Source organism: Sciurus vulgaris (assembly GCF_902686455.1).
Source record: "Sciurus vulgaris genome assembly, chromosome: 18".
Classification (NCBI taxonomy): Eukaryota; Metazoa; Chordata; class Mammalia; order Rodentia; family Sciuridae; genus Sciurus; species Sciurus vulgaris.
Genome location: NC_136479.1, coordinates 6,922,120 through 6,946,264, shown reverse-complemented (window position 1 = coordinate 6,946,264; position 24,145 = coordinate 6,922,120). Strand labels below are relative to the sequence as shown.

Here is a 24,145-nt window from a genome sequence, read left to right as displayed (position 1 = left end):
AGTGCAGACCCCCTGGTCAGTGGGTCCTCGGCCAGCAGTCTGGCAGGCCACTGGAGGTCTGGGCTCACAAACAGGAAGCATCCCAGCACCGCACTCGCTCAGCTCAGGAGGGCACATCAGGCAGGAGGCGATTCCAGCTGCTGTCCCAGGGGTCAGTGTGGACAGCTGTCCTTTCTAATCACCAAACATCCCCTTCTGGTGTCTGTCTATACTGGTTTCTCAAGACCCTTAAAGAGGGTGAGCCTAGGCACACTGGTCCTCTCTGAATTCCTGAACGACAAAGTTTCCAAAAACTCGTGTATGGTGACAGCGTGCCAGTATGAGGTAGGTCTTAGGCTGGGGATGGGGACAAGTTCTTTTCTTGATGAGTCTTACCCTCCCTTCTGGATGCTTCTGGCACTGGAAGAAGGGCATGACCTGCTGGGGGTGGAGGGTGACCTTGCTGCCTAGGGTGGCTGGTGTCCACACCCAGCACAACTGGACAGTGCAGGCAGCCAGGCTGGGAGTGGGTGTGTGAGAAGGGGCTGCGGCTTCGGCCCCAAGGCCCCTCCCGGCCTCCCTTAGGAGAAGAGCTCTTCACAGATCCTGCGCGTGTCCTCGGGCGCCGTCACGGTGTATCCCACGGTTCTCGGGTCGGCGAAGATCTCGTGGTCGTTGCCGCCCTGCGGAGACACGAGGCACGGATGTTAGGCTGTGCTGTGGAGGGTGTGGCTGCCAGGGAGGAGGCGCGACGTGGGCGCCGGTGGAAGAATCTTAGCCTCCTCCTGAACCGCGCCGGCCCGGGACGTGCAATCATGCTGGAGGAGGTCACCACGCTCCTGCGAAGGTCTGAAGCTTGCTTTTCTATAAAGCAGGCGCAGCCAGCAGCAGCAGCCTCACAGCCACCAATCCGTCCTGGCTGTGTTCAGACCGCAGTCACGAGGACGGGCAGGGCTGTCCACGGACCCTGTGATGATAGGCTCGGTTGTCACAGTGCTGGCACAGCCACGTGGGGTCACTTGAAGTGTGGCCAGGTGGACGAGGAGCCAGATTTGATTTGATCACATTTCATCGGCCCCATGCAGCTGGCTAAGGGAGTGGTCCCTGCAGTGAGTGGGCTGGACCCTGGTTCTGAATGAACAGGGCCTGGCTGCACAAGGCTCCTCGGCCTAGAATGGGGATAATGGTGGGACCTGCCTGGGGCCACGGCTGGTCACATCCTGGCAAAGATGAGGAAACAGCCTGGAAAGGTGGCGTCTGGGGGAACCTGGGCACACATGGGGTCAGGGTATGTCCAGTGGCCCCGCCAGCCCTACTGGCCTCAGGCTCCTGAGTCAGGCTGCCTGCTGCCCCAGCACCTGTGACCTCTGCATCCACCCAGGTGCCCCCACAGACCTTCCTTTCCCCACCCAGGGACCCTCGTCCTTCCCAGGCTACCTGGTGTCTGCAGCCCAGAGTGGTTTACGGTCAGCTGAGGCCGAACCAAGCCCCGAGCTAGTGACAAAGGACTGCCCTCTAAAGAAGACTTCAGGGAACAGGAATTCTAAAGGCTGGATTTGTGTGCACCAAAGGCTGATTCTAGCTGGAGAGGCTCAGCCACCCCCAGGCTCCAAGAACAAAAGTCAGTTCCCTGAGAAGACAGACAGGGAGGAGTGGAAGAACTATCAGATGGTATCTTTGTAACAGTGTGACAGGCTCAAAGGAGGGGCGCTGCTTAGCGAGCTTTGCCTGTTAATACCTCAATCCCCAAGAGGTCCAGGTTCCACCTTTAGTCGCTGGGGGCTGGTGCACAGGCTGCTGCTGAGCCCAGCAGGGAAGCAGTGAACCCTGGTTACCCTCTGATGTTAGGGCCAGCAGGGAGCCATGTGGGGACGGTCCACAGCCTGGGGTCAGTAGGTACCTGCTGTGAGGTCACCCACATGCAGCAGACTTGCCGTCCCTTGAAATCCAGGTTCTTCCTGCCTTTTTGCTTCATGATGAACTGTCCAATTTCCAGGTATGAGGCGCAGAAATCTTTTAGGCAGGGGCTTGCTCTTGGAAGGTTTGGGAGCCTTTAAGACGCCCACTGCAGGGCTGGGAAATGCAGCTCAGAGGCATAGCATTTGCCTGGCATGCAGAAGGTCCCAGGTTCAATCCCCAGCACACCAAAAAAAAAAAAAAAAGGGGGGGGGGGTAGGGGGAGAGAGAGACACACACAGGCTATTTGGGGGGCAGGGCCAATGGCAACAATATTTTGAAAATAATCCAGTGACCAGCGGGGCCCAGACTGGTGCTCAGGGGCAAGGCTGCAGCTGGTCAGACTCCTGGAATACCTGGGAGGCACTGACCCTGCTTATCATCCTCCCACGTGGGAGCCAGTGGGACATTCCTCAGCTGGGCTGACCGCCTCTACGCTGTCCCACCTCCAGGCGGTTCAGGAAGCAGACTGAAGGGAGTAGCTACGCATTCAGGGTCCCCTGGGCTGAGGACTTGCCTCACCAAGTTCACCTACACCTGCCACCAGCCAGGTAAAACCAAGGCCTGCGAGCTTTTTTCTCCAGATAAATGAGCAGTAAGACAGGTCTGTTCAGAGAACACACTCTGTACCCCTGCCAGCCCCAGGGGGTTGCAGTCGCCAGGCACGGTGGTTCAGTCCAGGATGGCAAGGGCCAGCTCCCACCCAAACCATAGCCAAGAACAGAGGATGAGGCTTGCTGGGCACCACCCAGCTTGTGTAGGAAGGCGCCTGCTGGCAAGAGCAACCCGTCTCAGGCATCCGGCAGGTCCCAACCTCAGACAACCTCAGCATCGGCGAGAGTTTGCAATAGTCGGGGCTCCACCACTGAGCCACACCCCGGGCCTTTCAGACAGCTTGGCCAAGCTGCCACCTTCCTGCAATGTTCTTATAAAGGAAGCACAGCTGGCTAGTGAGCAGTCCCCTGGCAGGAGGGCACGTCCCCACTGTCCTCTCTGAGCCCGGCCCTGGTTACCCGTGCCTCTCGGGACCTCACTGTGTGCACGCACAGCTGATTCACAGGGGCCGCCTGTCTCAGAGAAAGGCTCGTGTGCAGGGGCGGGTGGCGGGGCCACATCCCATCATTTTGATTTAAAGACCTCTTGACCCATGCCCTCGAGCCAATATTAAAGACATACTGTCTTGTTCACATTTTAGGAGAGTAAGATGCTGCGCCTTTTAGTGGGAAGGGAAGGAAGCTGCTGGCTTGCAGACGTGAGGAGGTGACTGCGAGGTGGGCACCAACTGGCCGCTGTCGGCCGGGAGCCCAGCCTTGCCCATGCTGCCTATGTCCTCAGGGCTGCCTGACACTGCAGTTTCCTCTCTCCTCAATTTGATATCCTCAAAATCTATTTTCAATAGGTGGGACATGGGCTGGATGTAGCGCAGTTGGTAGAGAGCCTGCCTTGCAAGCACAAGGCCCTGGGTGCAATCCCCAGCACCACACATACGCACACACACAGACTATTCTGGGATGTGGATGTAGCTCAGTGGTAGAGCACTTGCCTGGCACGTGTGAGACCCTGGGTTCAAGCCCCCGCGCAACAACAAACCCAGAAAACAAAAAACAAACAAAACCCCCCTATTCACATAGTTCAACAATAAAGAGGGTCTCCTTGTGTGTCCACAGGCTGCATCCTCAAACTGTAGAGAAAAAGGAGGCAAAGCAAATGTACCTGCATCCCTTTCAATCTCCCAGGCCCTGGGCCTGGTCTGTACCCTGAACCGGTGACTTGGGGGAAATAAAAAAGTTAAAAGAGGACAAGAGCTCGGCGGTCAGTCTCCCTGCCCCTGCCCACCCAGGTACCTGCTGTGCCAGCCTGACGTTTCAGGCTCCCTTACACACCTCAGGCTGAGGTGAAGAGATCATTTCCCCACTTCAGACAAAAATGTAGCTTGGGACTTAAATCATCCTGCACTTTGCTTCAGGCACCTACGGGCCCAGGGCTGTTTGGTTCCGTGGCACCCCACTGTGTAGAAGGGCCACTTTGTAAGCGTTGGACTCCTCCAGTTCCCAACCGCACACAGGTGCCCGCTGACCTTTTCACACTCACCAGGACCTGAGAGCTGAGCTACCTGGGAACACTGAGCCAAAGGCACACTGGCTGCCAGTGGCCACGAGGTGTTTTCGTATTGCTAAAGCCTTAAAGCCACGATGCTGCTCACAAGCAGGTTCAATAAACAACACTCTTCGGAGAAGCCAGAGTGGCTGGGGGCACTCGGCAGGGTGGAGCAGGCTGGGAGTGTCCCTACTGGCTCTCTCCCTCCAGGGCCTGTCAGCTGAACTCGAGCCAAGTCTTAGGAAACACTGGTGTGGAGGCTGGTGGGCAGCGCGAGGGGGTTTCTGGGGCTGAGGTTCACTTGGAAAAGCAAGGGCCAGGCCCAGCCTGCCTTGGGTGCCTGCAGGGAAAGCTCTTTACTGACGAAAAGCTCAGGTGCTCTTCCCCGGCAACCAGCATTCAGCACCAACACAAGCAGCTTTCTGCGTCTGTCACCAACACGGAAAGGTGAAAACCAGGAACTGGAAGTTCTGAGCCTGAAGTAAACACCGTTTTCAAAGACTAGTCACTAATACAGAGAAAACAAATATGCTAGGAGAATAAAAGCTAAAATTAAAGTTAATGACCACGTAGGGAGTCCACTTTTGGGATCATATATTCAGGGAGAAAAGGCTGGGCAGGGGCTCCTCAGCCGATCAGCTGTGATTACAGGTGACTGTCCCTTTCTCCTTCAGACTGTTTCTAATTTTCTTTTTCTTTTGTGGCACTGGGGGGTTGAACCCTGGAATCCTCCACTGTGACAACTGGGGTGAACCTGGAGGGCATTATCTAAGTGGAGTAAGCCAGCTTCAGAGGACGAACACTGCACAATTCCCCTCAGAAGCAGAGGGTGGAGGGGTGGACCCCTGGGGCTGGGAGGCAGCCACACACAGTATCACTTACGTAAGCTGAGGACATTCTAGAGATCCAATGGACAACACAGTGCCTGGAGTTAACATTCACTGCAACCTAAATTTTCTTTTTTAAAAAATCTGGCAGAAGTGGGGGTTGAACCCAGGGGCACTCTAACATTGAGTCCTTTTTATTTTGAGACAGGGTCTCACCAAGCCGCTGAGTGTCTTGCTAAATTGCTGAGACTGAGCTTGAACTTGAGATCCTCCTGCCTCAGCCTCCTGAGTAGCAGGGATTATGGGTCTGCGCCACCATGCCCAGCTTCTATGCACTTAAAATTCTGTTGAGAGGGCAGATCTCCCATTAAGTGTTATAAAATGACCACCACCACACCAAACCCACCCCCCGGATCTCCCCAAACCTAAAGGCACAAAGATATCCAAACTCATCAAGCTGCTTATGTTAAATATGTGCAGACTTTTTGTATCAATTGTGAAGCTATTGATACCTCAGTGAAGCTATTTAAAACAAAAGGAGTAGACAGGCACGTTCTGGTGCCACTGGCTCTGTCATTAGCTAAGTGATCCTGGGAAAATCAGTCAACCTTCCAATCCCCAATTTTATCATGTAAAAAGAAAGAAATGGAAGCTGGGGTTGTGGCTCAGTGGTAGAGCACTCCCCTAGCACATGTGAGGCACTGGGCTCGATCCTCAGCACTGCATATAAATAAATAAAATAAAGGTATTGTGTCCAACTATATCTAAAAACGAAACAAAACAAAAAAGAAAACAAAACAGAACAAGAGCGGGTCTGCACTCCCTTGAAGTCCCCTTCACACTGCAAGACCATGACGCGAAGACCTTGCTGGAAGGTAGGCCCATGACAGGGCAGAGCATGGCGGAGCAGCAAGGTTCTGGAGTGGAGCAGAAATTAATTCTGTACTCGCAGCATTCATGGGGACCCGGATGGCAAGGTAATTAGACACCTGGGGCAGCATGCCAGAGGGAAGCAGAGGGGTGTGAGAGAGGAATTTAAAGGGACATAGTTCCTGAGAGGATGGGAGTGGATACATGATGCCGAGGCTCTCGGGCCCTTGAGAGTGGCAACAAATTCTCCCGTCTGGGGCAGGCCTGGCCCTGCTGCCACGGTGGCTCTGGAGAAACTGTCTATGAGCCCCTCCTGCTGGCACCGGCCTTCACCACTGGGCCAAGTTCTCAGTTCCCAGACTTGAGGTTTCTGACACCCACCTCACTGAGCCCCTGTGTGTGATGCCCAGCGCCGACCCTACCTCCTCACTGTCCCTGATGCCCTCTTTGAGTCTCAGACTTAAGAGATTCCTTGTCCTCCCATGGCTTATGACACCTTAGTGTATAATGAACACCCGGGGTGGGGAGGGCACAGTGGACTAAGAAGATAAAATGCTAAGGGCTTTGAAACCCAGAGCATTTCCAACAGCCCCAGAGGCGCCTTGTGCAAGGCACCTGAAGTGGGCAATGTTTAATTCAAAAGCCAGCTGAAAAGGATCACTCGCCTCCCCTGGGGCACTGGGTGTCTGAGCCCAGAGGCTGGGGCTCTCACGCCCTCTAGGCCAGGAACCATGGGGTGAGGGGAAGACAGCCTGAGCACGGCCTTTCCCCAGGCGCAGAATGAACCCTGGGGTTGCAGGAGCACTTTCATACTTACTGGCATGGTTTTGTCTCCAAAGAAATAAATGGTCTTATAACCGTCATTTTCCACATGTCTCAGGCAGTATCTCTTGTCCCATCCATCAGGAAAGACGTCAAAGCTGATCTGGCCTCCTGCCAGGGGAAACACACACACGGATGAACAATGCCCCTGATCGGAGCAACGCAGGAGGCTCAGCGGGAGGGTCATTAGTTCTAGGCCAGCCTCAGCAACTTAGCAAGGCCATAAACAACTTAGGGAGATCCTGTCTCAAAATCAAAAGTAAAAAGGGCTTGGGATGTGGCTTGGTGGTTAAGCGCCCTGCGTTCAAACCCCAGCATGTGCGCACGCATGTGCACACACACACAGAGTTAAAGGTGAAAAGAGGCTCAGGAGGGTTAAGGTGTGGCTCAGGGGCAGAGCACTTGTCTGGCATGTGGAGACTCTGGGCTCCAACTCCATTCCCCCAACAGAAAGAGGCTAACACGTCCCTAAAGAACATTCATACTTCACTGTCAGCAATGAGATTGCCAAGGTTGTTCAGTACTCTAACTTGCAACTCACACCACTTTAGGGACAGGTTCTGGAAATTAATTCTACGTGATGTTTTTTCCAACATATTTCACCTGGGTCTAAACATGAGCTACAGGAGGCCAGCTCCGAGTAAGGAATGCGCCTAAGTGCTCCGCCAAGCAACTGCGTTCACACGAAGCACTCCCAGGAGGAGCCTGAGAGGCCTGGCAGCGGCCGCCTCCAGGTGCGCCTCCTTGCACTTCATGGCGCCCCCAGTGGGAGAGGGTGGGGAGCAGCCGCATCCAGCGTGCCTTACAGGAGGTAGGAAAATCAGAGAAGGTGATTCTAGGCAGCTCTCCCGAGTCAGAGACGCTTTCAAAGCTCTGGCAGAAACGTGTCCACTCAGTGCCTAGAACACTCGCCCCCCATCCCCGTGCATGTCCTACCCCAAATCCCTTGCCTAGTCTAGATTCCCTACAGCCTGTTTATCCATCCATTGTCCATCCATTTGTGATTGTAGCACCAGGGACTGAATCGAGGGGTGCTTGCCATTGAGCTACATCCTCAATCCTTTTTATTCTGAGGCAGAGCCTCACGAAGTCTGGCTTTGGACCTGAGATCCTCCTGCCTCAGCCTCCCAAGTAGCTGGGATCACGGGCGTATGCCACCACAACCAGCTCAGGCCTTGGTTTCTTGCTCTGCAAAAGTGGCCCATCTAACCCGACTGACCCCTGCTGGAGACGCACTGCAGGTTTCCAAGGCACCTTTCGTCTCAGATTCACAGCCCCCTTCTCTTTTGGAGTTCACTGCAGAGCATCCCTCCTGCCCAAAGGCCTGAGGATAACTTCTCACTCTCCCAAGAAGCTCCTTATGACCAAGAGAATCCGAGACACAACAGTCTGGAAGCCATTTCCTGACTGTTCCCACCCACCTCGATAGCTCAGCAGCCCACACCCAACTCCTGGCACATGGCATCAAAGTCTGGGACATGGCTGGATAGGCAGTACCTATGGAAAACGAGAGGCCTCTGCCCGCAAACTCCTTCTGCAGATCTGCTACGAAGGTTTGTCTTATATTTTCTTTCTGGCAGAAAAAAAAAAAACAACAACAAAAAACCTGTCACGGTCCTGCGGTGTAGAGGAGCACTTTAAGTCCCGGCCACAAAGCGCACATCTATCTGATGCCCTCAACACAGCCATTCCCCAAGGGCGGTTCAGACTCACTTTGTCCAGCTCGTAGAATTCAATGCGTTCTTCCTGGCTGCAGCTTCTTCCAACAGGGGACACGTTCAGCATCCCATTTCGGAATTCAATGAAAGTACCCCTAGGGAGAAAAAGGGACCGAAGTCCCCCAAATGACCTTATTTTTTGGAACAACAGCATAGGCAGATAAACTGACTAAAAGGTTGAGTGGTTTTATAAAGTAGTCGGGTGTAACCCATGTTTCATTTCGTTTCTTTCTTCTTATTTTGTGGTGGTGGGGATTGTACCCAAGAAAATTCTGCTGCTGACTCTATCTCCTGTTGTTTTTAGTTCAAATTTTAATTTTTAAAAAAATTTTGAGACAGGGTCTCATTAAGTTGCCCAGCTGGTCTTGAACCTGTGATCCTGCCTCAGTATCCCAAGCAGCTGGGATCGCAGGTGTGCACCACCAGCCTGGACAGCGGGCCGTGTTCCTCAGAGCTGCCCTGTGCGGTGCAGCATGCCGGGAACCACATGGGGCCATGGGGCCTGGAAATGCTGCTCATCCAGAATGAGAGTGGATTTGAAACACAGCATGAAAAAGGAACATGATTATCATTAGTAATGTTTTACATGGACTATTTGTAAAAGCGTTTTTTATCTATTGAGTTGAATATATTACTAGAAGTCATTTCACCAGTTCCTTTCAGTTTTTATGTGACAACAAAAAAATTATAAGCTACATTTGTGGCTCACGTTATACTTCCACTGGACAATGAGACTAGGCAGAGAAGTCCAGGTTCATCGAGGCTGTGAATATGCCCTCGGGACCGCAGGCACAGCCGGCCACCCGCAGGCGTCTGGAAACAGCCTCCAGACCCACTTTGCTCGAGAGCTCTCACACAGCCCGACTCCCCCAGCAGAGACCCACAGAAGGGCCCGAGAACTGCTCAGAGCCGTAGGGCAGCTGAGGAGACCCAATTTCCCTGTGCTGGTACACCCAAGGACTTGATTTGATCACAGAAAATAAGTCTAATGCTATCTTAGAAACTTGAATGAAGCTGTTTAAAAACATTTTTTTCAGGAATGGGGATGTAGCTCAGCGGCCAAGTGCTTGCCTAGCATGTGCGAGGTCCTAGTTCAATCCCCAGTAAAACACACACGCACACCAGAACCACCACCAACTAACCAACAAAAAACCCCATCTGTGCACACGTGTTTCCATTCTCAGTCTCGGAACAGCTTCTTAAAAGCTGAGATAACTTGGAACTAGATATTCATTTGACAAATGGAATTTCAATGTTTTGTGACAAACTGCATCAGACACACCTTCCAGCTCAAAGGTGGCACTTGCAAACCTGCTGGAACATTTTCCCCAATCTCTCTGCTATTTTAATGGCACAGCCTTGATCTCCAGCCACCTGCCAGGTGCAGAGCTGTGGACCCGAATCAAGGCCAGCCTGGCCTCTCCCTGTGCTGTCTGGCTCTGGGCACCTCCCCAAGCCTGTTTATCTGCCTACAGAGAGAGGCTAATGGAGCTTGCTCTGGTTGCCTCCAAGGGTCTAGTGAAAAGCAACATGCTGGTTTATGTAAAGGTATTTTGTAAACTGGTAAAGAACACACACCTAGCAAGTAAAGTAGAAATATGTCTCTAGCAGCTGGATCTGGGACCCTGCTGTGCACAAATCACAGAGAACACAGCAACATATAGGAAACATGAACACCCAAGAAATGTTTCTAAAGATCCCATGTTTGGGGGTCCGGTATAGCTCAGTGGTAGAGTGCTTCCTAGCATATATGAGGTCCAGGGTTCAATCCCACTGCGGGAAAAAACAACAAAAGACTCCATGTCCAGGCTGTCCTGGAGCTGATAGAGACCAAGCTGTCCTCTGTACCTTCTACATACCCGATGATGCTGGGGACCGATGACCATCCCCAGAGCTGACCCAGGCTGTGGGGTAGACTATCAGAAACAGAGCTCAGTTATTTCCTCCCAACTCAAAGACACTGTACACATTCCCAACCCAGGAGGAAGCTGACGCATTTCAGAAAATCTCTCAAGACAGGGATTAGGCTGGGCACAGTGATATAAACCTGCAATTACAGTGACTTGGGAGGCTGAAGCAGGAGGATCAAAAGTTTGAGGTCAGCCTGTGCAACTCAGCAAGACCCTGTTTTAAAATAAAAAATAGGGCAAAGTACCCTGGGTTCAATCTCCAGTACCTGCGCCGCCCCCCCGCCCCCCGCCGCACCCCAGAAAACAGGGATAAGGGCAGTTTATTAAGATTCAATTCTCTTCTGAACACTGGGCCATCTAAGGTCTTACTGCCTCTGCCTGACCTAGCAGAGCACGTAGTACTGATGCAAAACGTGGAAAAGGCTGATTGGCTGGGTCTCGGTTCTGGTTTCTGAGTCCACAGGCATTTAAAATATTCTGGAACTATAGCTCTGCACACCTTTCTCCTGCACTAGACGATAAACTCTGAGGACAGGATCATGCCTTGTCTTTTTAAAACACCCTTCCTTTATGCTTAGCCCAAATTAGTGAGGTAATGGACTTGGGATACAGGTATATTTTGACTTTTTACAATGGGGAATTTCCAACATAGATAAGCAAGCAGGATGAGCGAAGGAACGCACAGGAATGCACCACTGACCAGCTGTTCCACCGCAGCCTCTGGGTAAGGGAAACCACCTGGCTGCAGGTGCGGGTGGCAGCACTGGCTCTGCCGATCCTAACAGGCTGGAGCAGCCCCTGGAGTGCAGCACGCCCCGAGACCCAGCTGCTCATACGGATGCACCTCCCCCTGACAGCTGAGGTCTGTGCAGCAGGTTCTGAAAACTGGGAAGAATCGGCAACCTCCCCGTCAATGTATCAAAGTAAGAGGTCCGTCCCTGTCACATGCCCACAGAAGAGGGAAAGCGAGGTGGGCTGTAAAAGACTGGAGTACGTGCTCTTGGGTGGGGCGGGGTAGGCCAGCCATGTGGGACCCAGAACAGGCAGGGCTTCACATTTGCCAACAAGTTAGAATTCAGGTGTTTCAAAGTCAAGAACCCAAATGTGAAATGAAAGATGGCGATAAATTTGGGTTTTATTTAACACTGTGGGCCAGCCACCGTTGGCTCTGCAGGCCCCCACGAGACTTCCAGGTCCAGAGCCTCTGCTGCTCTTCCTGCATGCTGGTTCACAGGAGCTTCCTCTCACGGCAGCCTTGAAGGCGCATGGTGCTCAGTGGCTGCACAAACAGCCTCCACGCAGACGGCCACTCGTTTCGCCATCCCACACTGCTGGCTTCACATGCTGTTCCGAGGATTCCTTAGTAAGTGCTGGGCTTGGGATATAATGAGCACTCACCACGAGCACTGCTCCTTGGTGCAGCTGTGCCTCTCTGCTGCAAGCAAACCTACCTTTTCTTGGGAAGTTTAATTTTTGCAATGTAGCTCAGGCAGTAGTTGATCAAGTCTTGGATCAGGGGCTCACCCAGGTGACCTTGAATATTCTAGGTGAACAAAGTACTAGAGTTACTAGGTTTAGCAGGAAGTAATTTCAAGACAGCTTTCTAGCAAGCCCCGGTCTTCAGCCACTATGGCTGGAAAGTCACAAGGCTGATGCGGCAGGGCAGGGACGCTGCCCCCCCCGCTGTTTGCTTATGTCCCCTTTCCTCTGCTTGAAGTTGTGGGGCAAGCCACAGAAGTGTCAGCCAAATGTATTTTCTGCCTCATTTTCAAGAGTTTTGTATTCATTGTCTTTCAAACACTTCCCAGAAAGTCCAGTTTTTTGCTCTTGCTTTTTTTCAATTAAGATATCTACAGAAATGGACCAAAAAACATTCCTCTTCTGTCTGAACTGTATGATCCTATACTATTAAGAGCTAATGTAATACCTTTTAAAAAAATTGTAATCTTTTATTTTTTTGCAATACCAAAGATTGAACTTGGGGATGCTCTACCACTGAACAACATCCCAGCCCCGTTTATTTTTTATTTTGAGACAGGGTCTCACTAAGTTGCTGGGGCTGGCCTTGAACTTGTGATCCTCCTGCCTCAGCCTCCCAAGTGTCTGGGATTACAGGTGTGTGCCACCACACCCAGTTTATCTAGTACTTTTTAAAGATGCTCATAGTGAGGCAGCTGTCCAGCTTTTGCTATCATAATAGAAATTTTAGATACAAGTATTCTTAGAAAACAATTACAAAAACTTAGTTATCACTTTGGAATATGTAAGTCATTTCGTTCAAAATTCAAAACTTAATGAAAAACACAGAGTGAAGATTCATTTCCCCCATTACTCAGCTGTCCACTGTCCCCCCCAGAGGCATTCAATATCAAATGCCCTTTAGACAACATTTTAAAAGTGTATGTAGTTGTTCACATACTCAAAACCTACCTGTTTACACAATAGTTTCCCATCTTTGTACGCTACCAAGCCATTTTCTGGAAACACATAATCATATTTCTCAACCACTACAACCAAACCGAAACAAAAGAAAATTCAGAATGCAATGAATTAAAATCTGTTTCTACTTCTTGACTAACATGCATCACCAATAGAACTACTGAACCCCAGTAAGAACCAAGGAAGAATCTCATCCTAACCAACTGGGAGTGAAAAGCCCCCTAAGAAAGGAAAGCAAGAGAGAACGGCTCTTTGGTTGTATTTAAAGACTGTGGGCCTGGAGTGGCCACAGGTCACGTCCTGTACTAGCTTTTGTCCCTTTGGTCTGTAAGGAAGATACTGGTCCATCTGGGCTCTGGAGCGTGCCATGGGCCAGCAGCACTGGAGCAGCGGGTGATGTGGGTTTCTGAACTCTGACCTCGGGTTTTCTAAGTCAATCAATTGACAGGTTAAACATAAGTTTTTTGTTTTTTAAAGAAAAAGCTATTTAGGTGATTTCTGCAACCAGTCAGATTTGGACACTACCACACAACCTAAATGACGGGATTCTCAAACTCTAGGCACTTATTCAAATGCAGACCCCAGGCCTGGCACCCCTTGACCGCATTACTGTGTGCTGGAGGGGACCCTAGAACGTGGTAGTTTAACAGGTGGGTCTTCAACTTTCTTGCAGCTGGTGTATCGATTCCTGCCGCACATTCTGAACTGTGCAGACACTATCCTGGCCTCTGTACCATGAGAACAGGGTTTCCAGGGCTGAATGTCCCATTATGCTGTTCATAGCACTTCTAAATGAAGTATCTACAAGAAAAATTAAACATAAGTGGAATATGTCTTAAAGGAATCGCATAGATTACTCTTCCAGTAATGACAATTCAATAATGTGCTCTACACAGATCTGCAGGGTAAGATATGATATACGGAACAGGAGTTCCATGCAGGGGCCTCACCAAGAAGGGATATTTGGCAACGTCTGGTGACATTTTGGTTGTCAAAATTTTGTGTGTATGTGTGTGTGTGAGAGAGTGAGAACCCTGCTGACATCTAGGGGGTAAAGGCCCGGGACATTGCTAAACATGTCACAATGCACAAGAGGGTCCCCATAATAGAGAATTATCTGAGTCAAAATGTCAACGGTGCCAAAGTTGAAAAACCTTGCTCTAACAGAGCTGGTTCCAAGATATGAGAACTCTGAAGACAAAAGGGGTTAAAGGAACAATTCATTTATCCATTTCTCCACTTACTATTTCTCATAGGCCAGGCACCCCAGAGGCCCTGGGGGCAGCGAGATGAATAACCCTGGTTCTGGTCTTCGAGGCAGTTTTGAAAACTAACAGAGTGCTACACTGGCAGGGCTAGGCACCACTGTCCTGTAGACCCACTGAGTCGGAATCTTCGGGAAGGAGCATTAAGTTCTCCGGCTTCCACGGTCCTGTGCTGTCAACTCTGGATGGGGGTTGGGAGAGCCCGGTGACTCGTGAGTAGGGAACAGTGGATGAAGGCACTAGGGAGGAAGTACCTAGCCCACGGGACACTTCCGCACCTGGGTGAAGAGTCAGACCTGTGGCCTGGGCTAAGGATAGAGGGCAGCGGGCAAGGACGAGCAAGTACCAGGCAGAAACGTTTCCAAGTGCACAGATGCGGTTCTCACCTTTCTACCTTTCTAGGTGAATCTACCTACACATTTGAGTAAAGTGTTCTTATCAGCCAGTCCCAAACCTTTTGAACAGGTTAAAAGCAAAGGAAAAATAAAGGAAGAGAGAATGTTCTCTCAAAGAAGGAAGCAGAAGCTGACAACAGGTGGCTAGGTTTCTAACACCTTCAGGAGAAGCTCATCTTTGACCAGGCATAATTGGCAATGCATTAGTTACCGTCATTTCCAAGTTGCTCCTGTACTTTCTCAAAGTCCGACCCGCCTACCACTCCAATTTTGATCTTCTGCCTCAATTTCTGTAGAAAGTCATCCATTTCTTTGGTAATTTTCTGTATTTCAAGAAGAAAAACACAAGTCAGGAGCCACAAAATAATCAACAGTCTAAAACTGCAAGAATAATACAGTTCTTATTTTTATACACACACACTCAGTTACTAGTCTGTAGATAAGTTTGGATGTTTTAGTTGTAATTTTAGACGGTATTTTATTAGAATAAACAAGTTGACTTTTACTTGTGTTTACCAAAATTTAAACACATAAGCAATTTATGAAAAAGCCATGTGTATCGTTGCAGCTGTTTCTATGAATTTAAGTAGACATAAACACATGTACAAAGTCCTTTTTTTTTTTTTTTTCTCTTTTCCTTTCAGTACTAAAGATCAAGCCTAAGGATGCTTTACTGTTGCAATACATTCCTAGTTCAGATTTTTGCTTTTTATTTTAAGACAGGGTCTCACTAAGTTGCCCAAGAGGGCCTACAACTTGCCATACTCCTGCTCCAGGCTCCTGAGTTGGTGGGATTTCAGGTGTGTACCAGTGTACCCACTGGCCAACTCAATTTTAAAATGAAATAATACAATTAAATTAAAGAGGAAGTCTAGAACTGATTTATTATAGTTATGCAAAACAAAGAGGGGCTAGGGATGTGGCTCAGTGGTTGAGTCTATGCTTGGTGTGAGATCCTGGGTTTGAGCTCCAGTACCACCAAACTGCCCCTAACAAAGGACAATACTAGAATTTCTTAGTCTTTTTAAAAAAGAAGAGCTCCTATCTATAAGCAGTGATCGTACTGGCATAAATTCCCAACTGTGTGATCACACAAGCTTCTGTTCTTCCTCCTGCCCTGCCCCACACTGGGGACTGAACTTAGCGGCACCTTACCACTTAGCTACATCCCCATTCCTTTTTTTTTTTTTTTTTTGGTGCTGGGGATCGAACCCAGGGCCTTGTGCTTACAAGGCAGGCACTCTACCGACTGAGCTATCTCCCCAGCTCCCCCATTCCTTTTTTATTCTGAGATAGGGTCTTACCAAATTGCTCAGGCCAGGAACGCCTGCCTGAGTCTCCAGAGTTGCTGCGATTATAGGTACTGGCACAATCTTTTTTTCTTTAAAAAATGGTTTTTAGATAAAATACATTTACATGATTGATAAAATCACGCAGAGGGGTTTATAATACAGTGTGATCTTCTCTACCTCTTGCGGCAAAATGTTGACATACTGGGCAAAATCGAGAACTGCACTTGTGGTCCCTATGAGTCAGTGAGAATGTGAAAACCTGTCCCAGACTCCCCAAATGGTTTGCTTAGACCTGGCATCAGAATGAGAGGAAGTGGAAAGACTGCTGCAAAATATTAAAAGTACAACATTGACCAACAATGGCAGTGATACCTCCAGCTTCAAATGGAAGCCTAAGGGTACAGTTTACTCCCCAATCCCTGTGCGCACTGACAAGCATGCACACTGTGACATGCTCTGCAATGTGAATGGGTTATAAAAGACTGCTTTTTGCTTCCAAGTGGCAGCAAATATTTTTTGAGAGGAAACAGGATCCAGATGTTGTAACCACAGCTGAGCATCTACACTACACCCTGCTGAAGAAATCTTCAGAGCGAACCAAGTGCACAGCATGATTATTTTGGTGTTCCTAAATAAGCCTTGTGCTGATGATTACAAATCACCCCATACAAAATGAAACAGAGCAAGATTCAAAAGTCGGAAATTAAGATGGAAAGAAGTTTAAAAACTGAAAAAAATTCTTAGAAGTTTTTTTTGGGGGGCGATAATGGAAATTTTACTATAGACATGAGGTGGAGCCAGTGAACTAAGGCCTGTGGGCCGGAATCAGGTCCACAGCCATGTCCATTTGGGTGCAAGGTGTGTATGGCTGCTTCTGTGCTACAAAGACAGCTGAGCAGTTGGAACAGAGACCTTATGGCCTGTGAAGCCTCAAACATTTCCCATCTTGCCACTTACAGATTGAACCCAAAGACACTTTACAACTCAGCTACACCCTCAATAGTATTTTTTTTTTTTTTTTTTTTTTTTTGCGGTACCAGGGATCGAACCCAGGACCTTGTGCTTGCAAGGCAAGCACTCTACCAACTGAGCTACCTCCCCAGCCCTAACACTAATTTTTAAGACAGGGTCTCACCAAGTTGCCCATACTGGCTTCAAGCTTTTGATCCTCCTGCCTGGAGCTAAGATTACAGGCAGCAGCTACAGGATCAGATACTAGGCTAATCCTAACTGAAACTTATCTGTGCCCAGGGCAGCAAAATCTGGCAGTGAGAAACAAGTATCCCAGGGCCCAAGTAACTCTCAGCAGCCATCTGAAGTGATCCAGGGTTCTTCACCCCAGTCCACTGCAGGGGCAGGCAGAGGTGTTTAATGTTTTGATGTCGAGTCTGTGCGAGATACTTTAATAATTTTATCAGGTGCTCCCAAATACGATATGGAACAGGTAACGTCCTTAAAGCGGTAGGCGTTAAGACTCAGAGAAGTTAACTGACCGGCCCGAGGTCACACAGCTGTCAAGAGATGAAGCTGAGAGTCCATTAGGTCTTTCTGAAACCTATGTCTTTACTATCGTGCACACGGCACAGCCCATTGCTGACAGGTCTGAGACGGTCACATAGCTGGGGTTGCAGTCCAGGTCCATCAGCGCTCAGGGCTCGCGGGCAAGTCCAGAACGGTACTTCCCATCCACGTGCAGTTCCAGCTTCCTGCTCCCAAGTGTCTCGGCCCCGCCTCCTATCTCTGCGCACCCCGAGGTCTTGAGAGCTGATCAGGACCTGCTCTCATTCCTTCAGGGCGTCCAGAACAAAGTTCAGCCCCCAGGAGGAGGTAGGGTCCTAAATCGCCCTCCGGCGCCCAACCTGGGCGGTCCTCAGCCCGGTGTTCGAGCGGCTGGGGCCCCGCACCCGCAGCCACCGGCCCGCCGAGCGCCGCCTACCTGCCGCGGGGCCGTCAGGGTCCCATCCACATCGAAGAGGCACAGCGCCGGGCCGGACGCCGCCATATCCGCAGTTTCCGAGCGCACTGGACAGGACACGCCGGCACCCGGGTCGGCACCAGCGACGCGACCCGGAACTTCCGGGTCCGGCACCCGCGCCGCAGGGCACGCCGGGAAGAGGGGCATCATCCGGGTTCCCACGATACCCGGGACTCGGGTCGGCCGCGTGCCGGGACCACGACTCCCGAGAGGCAACGCGTGCCCCGCGCGTCACGTGCGTCTGACCATGCGCTCTCAGGGTTTCCGGGGCCGGTGGTGTTTACTTCCGGCAGCAGGCGACCCGCTCATGGTGAGGAGGGTGGCGAGGAGGGTGGCGGGCAGGCGGCGACGTGCCGCACTTCGGGGCCGAGGTCGGGGCCGCCGCTGGTAGGCACGCTAGGTTTCTGAGTCGGGGCGTCCGGGTGACGGGGCTCCGGCGTGGGTGCCACTTGCCCTTCCTCGGCTCAGCCGGGTCACGTGGGCCCGCCGGGTGAGCGCTAACCTCGCGGAGCGCTCGCCGCGTGGCAGGTAGTCGGTTGAGGACCGTGCGATCCTTACCTCGTTCGGCGTATCCTGAGTCGACTCTAAGAGGTGAAGAACAGCTGGGCGCGGTGGCGCTCGCCTGTCATCTTCGCTGCCCGGGAGGCTGGGGCAGGAGGATCGCAAGTTCGAGGCCAGTCCGGGCAACTTAGTGAGACCCTGTCTTAAAATAAAAAAGGGATTTTGGATGAGGCTCAGTTCCAGAGCGCCTCAGGGTTCAGTCCCCCGAACCACAAAGTAAACCAATCAACAAACTAGTTGATGAAAAGAGTAAATAAAAGTGAAGAAACTGAGGCTCAGACGAGGAGTATTAGCCTAAGAACTCTCACTAGTGACGGAGCTAGGATTGGAACTCGCATCCGGCTCCAAAGCCCAGAGCTTTTCCCCTGCACTATTTAATAGCTGACGTTCTCGTGTTCTGTGTTGGGGCCTCCCTGCCGCACTCTGCTACTGATTCTCCTGCCACAGCTAGCCATTAGAAGATGGCAGTTCCCTCCAGCACCAGGATAACGAATAAATCAGGTGGTGTTTATTACTGTGATAAATATTTCATGGATTTGTGGCCCGAGTTTCCTCCTGGTACACGGTTAGTTTGCTCCTTGGGGAAATGTCCACCCAGCCTTATGGATCCAGTGTCCCGTGTTGGCTCTCCCTGTTGAATGAAAGAAGCCTTTTCTGTTTTCACTTGGAACTTCCTGGGGGAAAGAGGACCAGTTTGAGAGTCGGACACCTCCCGATCCCTGCATTCGTTCCACTGTGTGTCCTTGGGTAAATTTCTTAGCCTTTCTGGGGTTCATTTCCTTACTGGAAAAAAAGAAGTAGTAGTGCTTGTCCAGACCAGCATTTGTGAAGTTCACATGGAGTAAAGCAACTGGCTTTCCCATTCTCTCCTCCTCTGGCAGTACTGGTGACACTGCAGGATTGGTGGGAGCCTCCTTGTGTGGTGCTTTGCAGATGTGCATTGTGTGATTGGGGGCACTGTCGAATTCCATGAGAAAAGTATCTCCTGTTTCCCTTCCAGGCTGCCCTCTTCCGAGCTGTGCCAAGGTTGCGGGGGCCAGCTGCCTGGGGAAGGCCTCTCCATGGGCTGTGGTTCTGCAGTGGGCAGGAGGATCCCAAGAGGTGGGTGGGGAGCAGGTCTCCCACCTTGAAGGAGAAACCACCAAGTGCAGAGAAGGAGAAATTCCAGATGGTGTACCGCTTTAATGCCATCAGAGCCTTTGGGTATGTGTCTCGACTGAAGGTGGCACAGACGGCACTGACCGTGGGGGCCCTGCCACCTGGCTTCTACTGGTACTCCCAGGGCCTCATGACTTGGAACTCGCTGTGCCTCCTTAGCGGGATAGCTGGCTTTGCCCTGGCCATGCTGTGCTGGATGAGCTATTTCTTCCGGAGACTGGTGGGCATCCTGTATGTGAATGAGTCGGGTACCATGCTGAGGGTGGCCCACCTGACCTTCTGGGGCTGGCGGCAGGACACGTACTGTCCTGTGGCAGATGTGATACCCCTGACGGAAACCAAGGACCGGCCCCAGGACCTGTTCGTACGTATCCAGCAGTACAGCGGAAAGCAGACCTTCTATCTCACCCTGCGCCATGGACGCATCTTGGACAGAGAGCGTTTTACACAGGTGTTTGGGACACTGGACAGTCTCAAGTGATCAGCTTGGATCTGGACCCTGGGTACCCTCTGCCACCTGGATCTCTGATGGGAAGGCTGAGGGTGTGGGCACAGCTGGCACAGGGGATTCCCTTGGACCCCTGGAAACTTGTCTTTTTGGATGAAGAAATGTATGAAGTGGAAATTAGTGACCAGGTTTATGAAAAAGGCCCTCAGTGCAGAGTCTTCCTATACCTGTATATGACATTCATTCAGATAATGGCCAGAGTTTCTGTTAAGAGGCAACTGTTGGAGGAAGCTGTGCCAGGCCACTTGGCCTGCAGCTACAAAACTGGAAGCCCAAGAGGCAAGGCAAGGGGCACAGGATCTGGAGTTAAGAGGCTTGATGCTGCCAGTTCTCAGCTCCTGGCCTGGGCAGCGGATTGACTTTCTGTGATTTCACGTATTTAAAATGGGTGGGACTCTTCTCTGTCTCATGGGATAAATGTGAGAGTAACAGTGTGGGCTGTGGGCTGAAGCTCAGTGGTGGAGCACTTGTCTAGCATGTGTGCGACCCTGTCTTCATTCTGTAAAACAAACAAATAAACCAATAAATGCCAAGTACTTTGCAAACTCAGTAGCGCAGAGCAAATATGAAGCCTTTGATCACAGGTTACAGCCTGGAGAGAGCCTCGCAGGCAGTGGGGATTTCCAGGGCCTGTGCTGAGCCCCCACACAGCAGAGGGTGGTGAAGCCTGGAGTGGACTGGTCAGTGCACGCCTGGGTGTCGTTCACTGGAGCATAATGCCTGTGCTAAGGTTCCCTTCTCCGCCAGAGGAACTCTCCACTGGCGTGGTATTTTATAAATTAAAAGCATTGCAGCATTACTCCATAATTAATGATGTGTTTCTTACATAGTTCATAATGATAAAGTGGAAGGAAGCCTTTTTCTTTATAACGTGGCCACTCAGAAGTCATTAGCTAAATGTTTTGTAGCCTTCCAATCTTGTTTTAAGTTATAATAACATGTACATAACAAATTTGTTCTTTTAACCATTTTAAAATGTACAGTTTGAGACATGAAATACATTTACAGCTGGGCTTGGTGGCACACACCTATAATCCCACCAACTTAGGAGGCAAAGACAAGTCAGGAAGATCATAAGTTCAAGGCCAGCCTTAGCAATTTAGGGAGAACCTGTCTCAAAAAATTTTTTTAAAGGCTTGGGATGTAGCTTAGTGATAGAGCACGCTGGGGTTCAGTCCATAGTACTGCAAAGGAAAAAAATCACAGATGTGTACAGCCCTCCCCACTATTTCCAAAGTGTTTTCATATCCCAAATAGAATCTCTGTTCCCATTCTATCCCTGCCCCCAGGCCCTAGGCAGGCTGCTTTCTGGCTCTGCATATGCTGACTCTGGGTTTGAGTGGATCCTGCAGTATCTACCTCTTGTGTTTGGCTTCTTCGACTTGCGTAATGTTTTTGTATCCCATGTTGTGGCACCCACTTTGTGGCACAAATTCCTGTTTTATGACTGAATAATAATTTTATTTTTCCGTCACCTGTTGATGGGCATTTGGATGGTCTCCACCTTTTGGCTGCTGTGAATAATGCTGAGATGAACATTGGTCTCCAAGTGTCTGAGTCCCTGCTCGCAGTCCTTTGGGTACATACTAAGAAGTGATCCTAGGTGGGTGTGTTAGCTTCCTATGGTTGAGAAAAGGAACCTGAGATAAATCAGCTGAGAGAGGAAAGGCTTACTTTGGCTCAGAGGTTCTATCTTGGTTTCAGGTTTTGGTTCAAGGTCACTTTGGGCCTGTGGCAGCGGGGTATACATCGTGGTAAAAGTGCGAGGCTCCCTTGTGGGAGCCAGGAAGGGGCCAGGGTCCCAGTATCCCCTTCAAGGACAAACCCACAGTGACCTAACTTCCTCCACTTTTCTCTTAAAGGTCCCCCACCTCCCAGTAGCTCCGCAGGCTGGCCACCAAGCCTTCAACACGTGGGCCTTGGGAGGACTGCCAAGCCAGGGCGTATGACAATTGAATTTTTTTAGTACCTGCCAAACCTTTCCAGAATGGCTGCACCATTTTGTATTCTTACTGGTAGTGTACAAGGGGTTGCTTTCCAGGGTTTTGGTAATAGCCATCCTAATAGAGTGGCATCCCATCGTGCTTTCAAGCTTTTAAAAACATTATGTCATGCTAGAAGTTGGTCTTTGCTTCGTATTATAATACAAGAGTATAAATATTCATTTATGAATATTCATTTAAAATTTTTCAGAAATTGCAAAGTATTGCACCGAGTGGATGTAGCAGGTCCTTTTAACCTTTACTTTGTGTTTGTCAGTTTTTAGTTGCTATGACCAAAATACCTGACAAGAACGATAGGGAGGAAAAGTTCACTTGGGGTCACAGTGTCAGAGGTTCAGTCCATGCCCAGCCGACTCCATTGCTCTGTACCTGAAGTGAGGCAGAAGGGCGTGGTGGAGGGACAACTGGAAAGCCCAGAGGCGGCCTCCAGTGGCCTGTCTTCCTCCCGTGTGCCCCACCTGCCTGCAGTTACCACTGGTTAGTCCTTTCAACTTCCTGACCCATCAAATGGATCAGTCCACTAGCTTACAGCTCTTGTGATTTAATCATTTCACCTCCCCAGTATTAACACGAGCTTTTGGGGGGCACCTCATATCTAAACCGTAACTAGGTCATTCCCATTTTTTTCATTAATAAGAATGTAGAAATGAAAAGTTGGACTCAATTCATGTACAATGAATCAAAATGCGTTCTGTTGTCATGTACAACTAATTAGAACTAATTACAAATAAATTAGAAAAGAATGTTGTACTCTTCCTCTGTGGACTGAAAATGGTATTTTGAGAAAAATGACTTTTCTTTTTTTCATATATTGCAGTGCTGTGGATTGAACCCAGAGCCCCCGTGGGCTAGGCAGGTGCTCCACCGTGGAGCCATATCATCAGCCCAAAGGCAGCCTTTTCTTTTTCTTCAGTACTAGGTATTGAACCCAGGGTGCTCTCCCCCCGAGCTACAAACTCAATACTTATTTTTTATTTTGAGATGGTTTCACTAAGTTGCGCAGCCTGACCTTGAACTTGTGATCTTCCTGCTTCAGCCTCCCAAGTTGCTGGGATCATAGACATGTGCCACCACATTGGGCCCAAAAGTGACTTAAAAAAATAATCAGTTAACACAAAGGAAGTTAGATGTTTTTGTTATTCATTTTTTGCATTTCTAGAAGCAAATAAAACAATTCAAAAGCGTTTGCCCCTGTGGGCTTCCAGATGTCATTCATTCCGCCTGAATTTTACAGGTGTCTGCCTTGTGCAGTCACTGGCTACTGCAAGATTTTCACCTTTGTGGAGCTTGTGGTGGGGTGTGTGGTGTGTGTGGCTGTTAAATGTATGTATGGCATTACAGATGGTGACAAGTGCAAAGAAAGGGTCAGATGGTCTGAGGCAGGACGGGAGGAGGGGCATGGTGGGAGGGACTTAGCCCTGGACCCCAAGTGGAAGCAGGAGGCGGGCACTGAGGGAGCAGCAGGCATGTGCTTCTGCACTGGATGGGGTGAGGGCAGTTGCCAAGGGAGGTGCCTGGATTTCATGCCAATCACTATGGAAGTGAGTCCGTCTGGTTTTCCTAGACAGGGCTGTGGGTTCAGGGCATGCTCTTGAAATGCACTATTCTGTCGGTGTGCCCCAGATCCTGGCAGTGGGCCTGGCCGGGCCTGGAGGTCCTTAAACCCATTCTAAAGTGCCAACTCTTCAGGGTAAATGGCATGTGGTTCCATTGACTTAGTTGTATGATGACCCTGCTTTCAAAACATCACCCGGGCCCATGACCTGGTATCACTATCTGCAGGGTTCCCTAGTAGACTCTACTTTGCAGTCAGGGTTGGCAGCCGGCCCTGAAGGATCTGGCACCAGGGACTTGCCCTGGAAGGCGAGAGCCAGTTCCCATCAGCTTGGGGTTCCCTGTGTGGCCGGCTCAGGCAAGGCCAGCAGAGGGCACACGGAGCAGGTGCGTTCTGAGCTAAGATCGCAGCTCCTGTCGTGAGTGCCCTATGAGCCGGGTCTTCTGGAACACGGTCGGGGTGGGGAGCTGTTCTGAATGCTCGAAGTGAACAAGACAAAGGCAACAAGGGTCACCCATGCTCAGCCTTGTGGAGTCTGGTAGGTGCTGTGTTCCTGTGCTTTCCATGTCAATCCAAGGCACCCCAAGTTTTGGGAATTACCCAAACGCAGGCGGGGGCTTCCATGCAGGTGTGGTGTGTATTCGGATTCTCCCCTCTAAAAAACAACAAAAAATAATTGTCTTTGTTACTTCGGGCTGCTGAGACGAAACTGCCACAGGCTGGGTGACTCAAAACAGTAGAGGTTGGGACGTCCACTCAGGCTGACTCTGTGGTGGGGGCCGTTTCCTGGTTCATGGCTGCCATCTCCTGACCAT

At 50.3% G+C, this 24,145-nt stretch overlaps 2 protein-coding genes across 7 annotated transcripts; one reads left to right on the top strand and one right to left on the bottom strand.

Moving 5' to 3' along the window:
• Window positions 1-368: 368 nt before the first annotated feature.
• Window positions 369-17,765, bottom strand: PMM2 (phosphomannomutase 2). 5 transcript variants are annotated; one of them, XR_013760648.1, is made up of 9 exons: window positions 17,507-17,758; window positions 14,490-14,601; window positions 12,610-12,686; window positions 11,631-11,722; window positions 8,265-8,364; window positions 8,049-8,124; window positions 6,547-6,662; window positions 4,787-5,776; window positions 3,361-4,738 (listed from the first exon to the last, which is right to left on the bottom strand). XR_013760648.1 is itself a non-coding variant. In XM_079120471.1 (8 exons), exons 1-8 carry the CDS (start codon window positions 17,693-17,695, stop codon window positions 561-563), a joined length of 864 nt encoding a protein of 287 aa, XP_078976597.1. In that variant the 5' UTR covers window positions 17,696-17,749; the 3' UTR covers window positions 369-560. The 5 variants fall into 5 exon arrangements, 4 of the variants coding, with proteins under 4 accessions (XP_078976597.1, XP_078976598.1, XP_078976596.1 ...); XM_079120471.1 differs by lacking the exons at window positions 3,361-4,738; window positions 4,787-5,776 and adding an exon at window positions 369-662 and having other exon boundaries at window positions 17,507-17,749; XM_079120472.1 differs by having other exon boundaries at window positions 3,361-5,776.
• TMEM186 (transmembrane protein 186) lies at window positions 17,704-22,167 on the top strand. 2 transcript variants are annotated; one of them, XM_079120474.1, is made up of 2 exons: window positions 17,704-17,855; window positions 19,107-22,167. In XM_079120474.1, the coding sequence occupies exons 1-2, from the start codon at window positions 17,793-17,795 to the stop codon at window positions 19,743-19,745; spliced, it is 702 nt and encodes a 233-aa protein (XP_078976600.1). In that variant the 5' UTR covers window positions 17,704-17,792; the 3' UTR covers window positions 19,746-22,167. The 2 variants fall into 2 exon arrangements, with proteins under 2 accessions (XP_078976600.1, XP_078976601.1); XM_079120475.1 differs by lacking the exon at window positions 17,704-17,855 and adding an exon at window positions 17,883-18,136.
• Window positions 22,168-24,145: the final 1,978 nt, after the last annotated feature.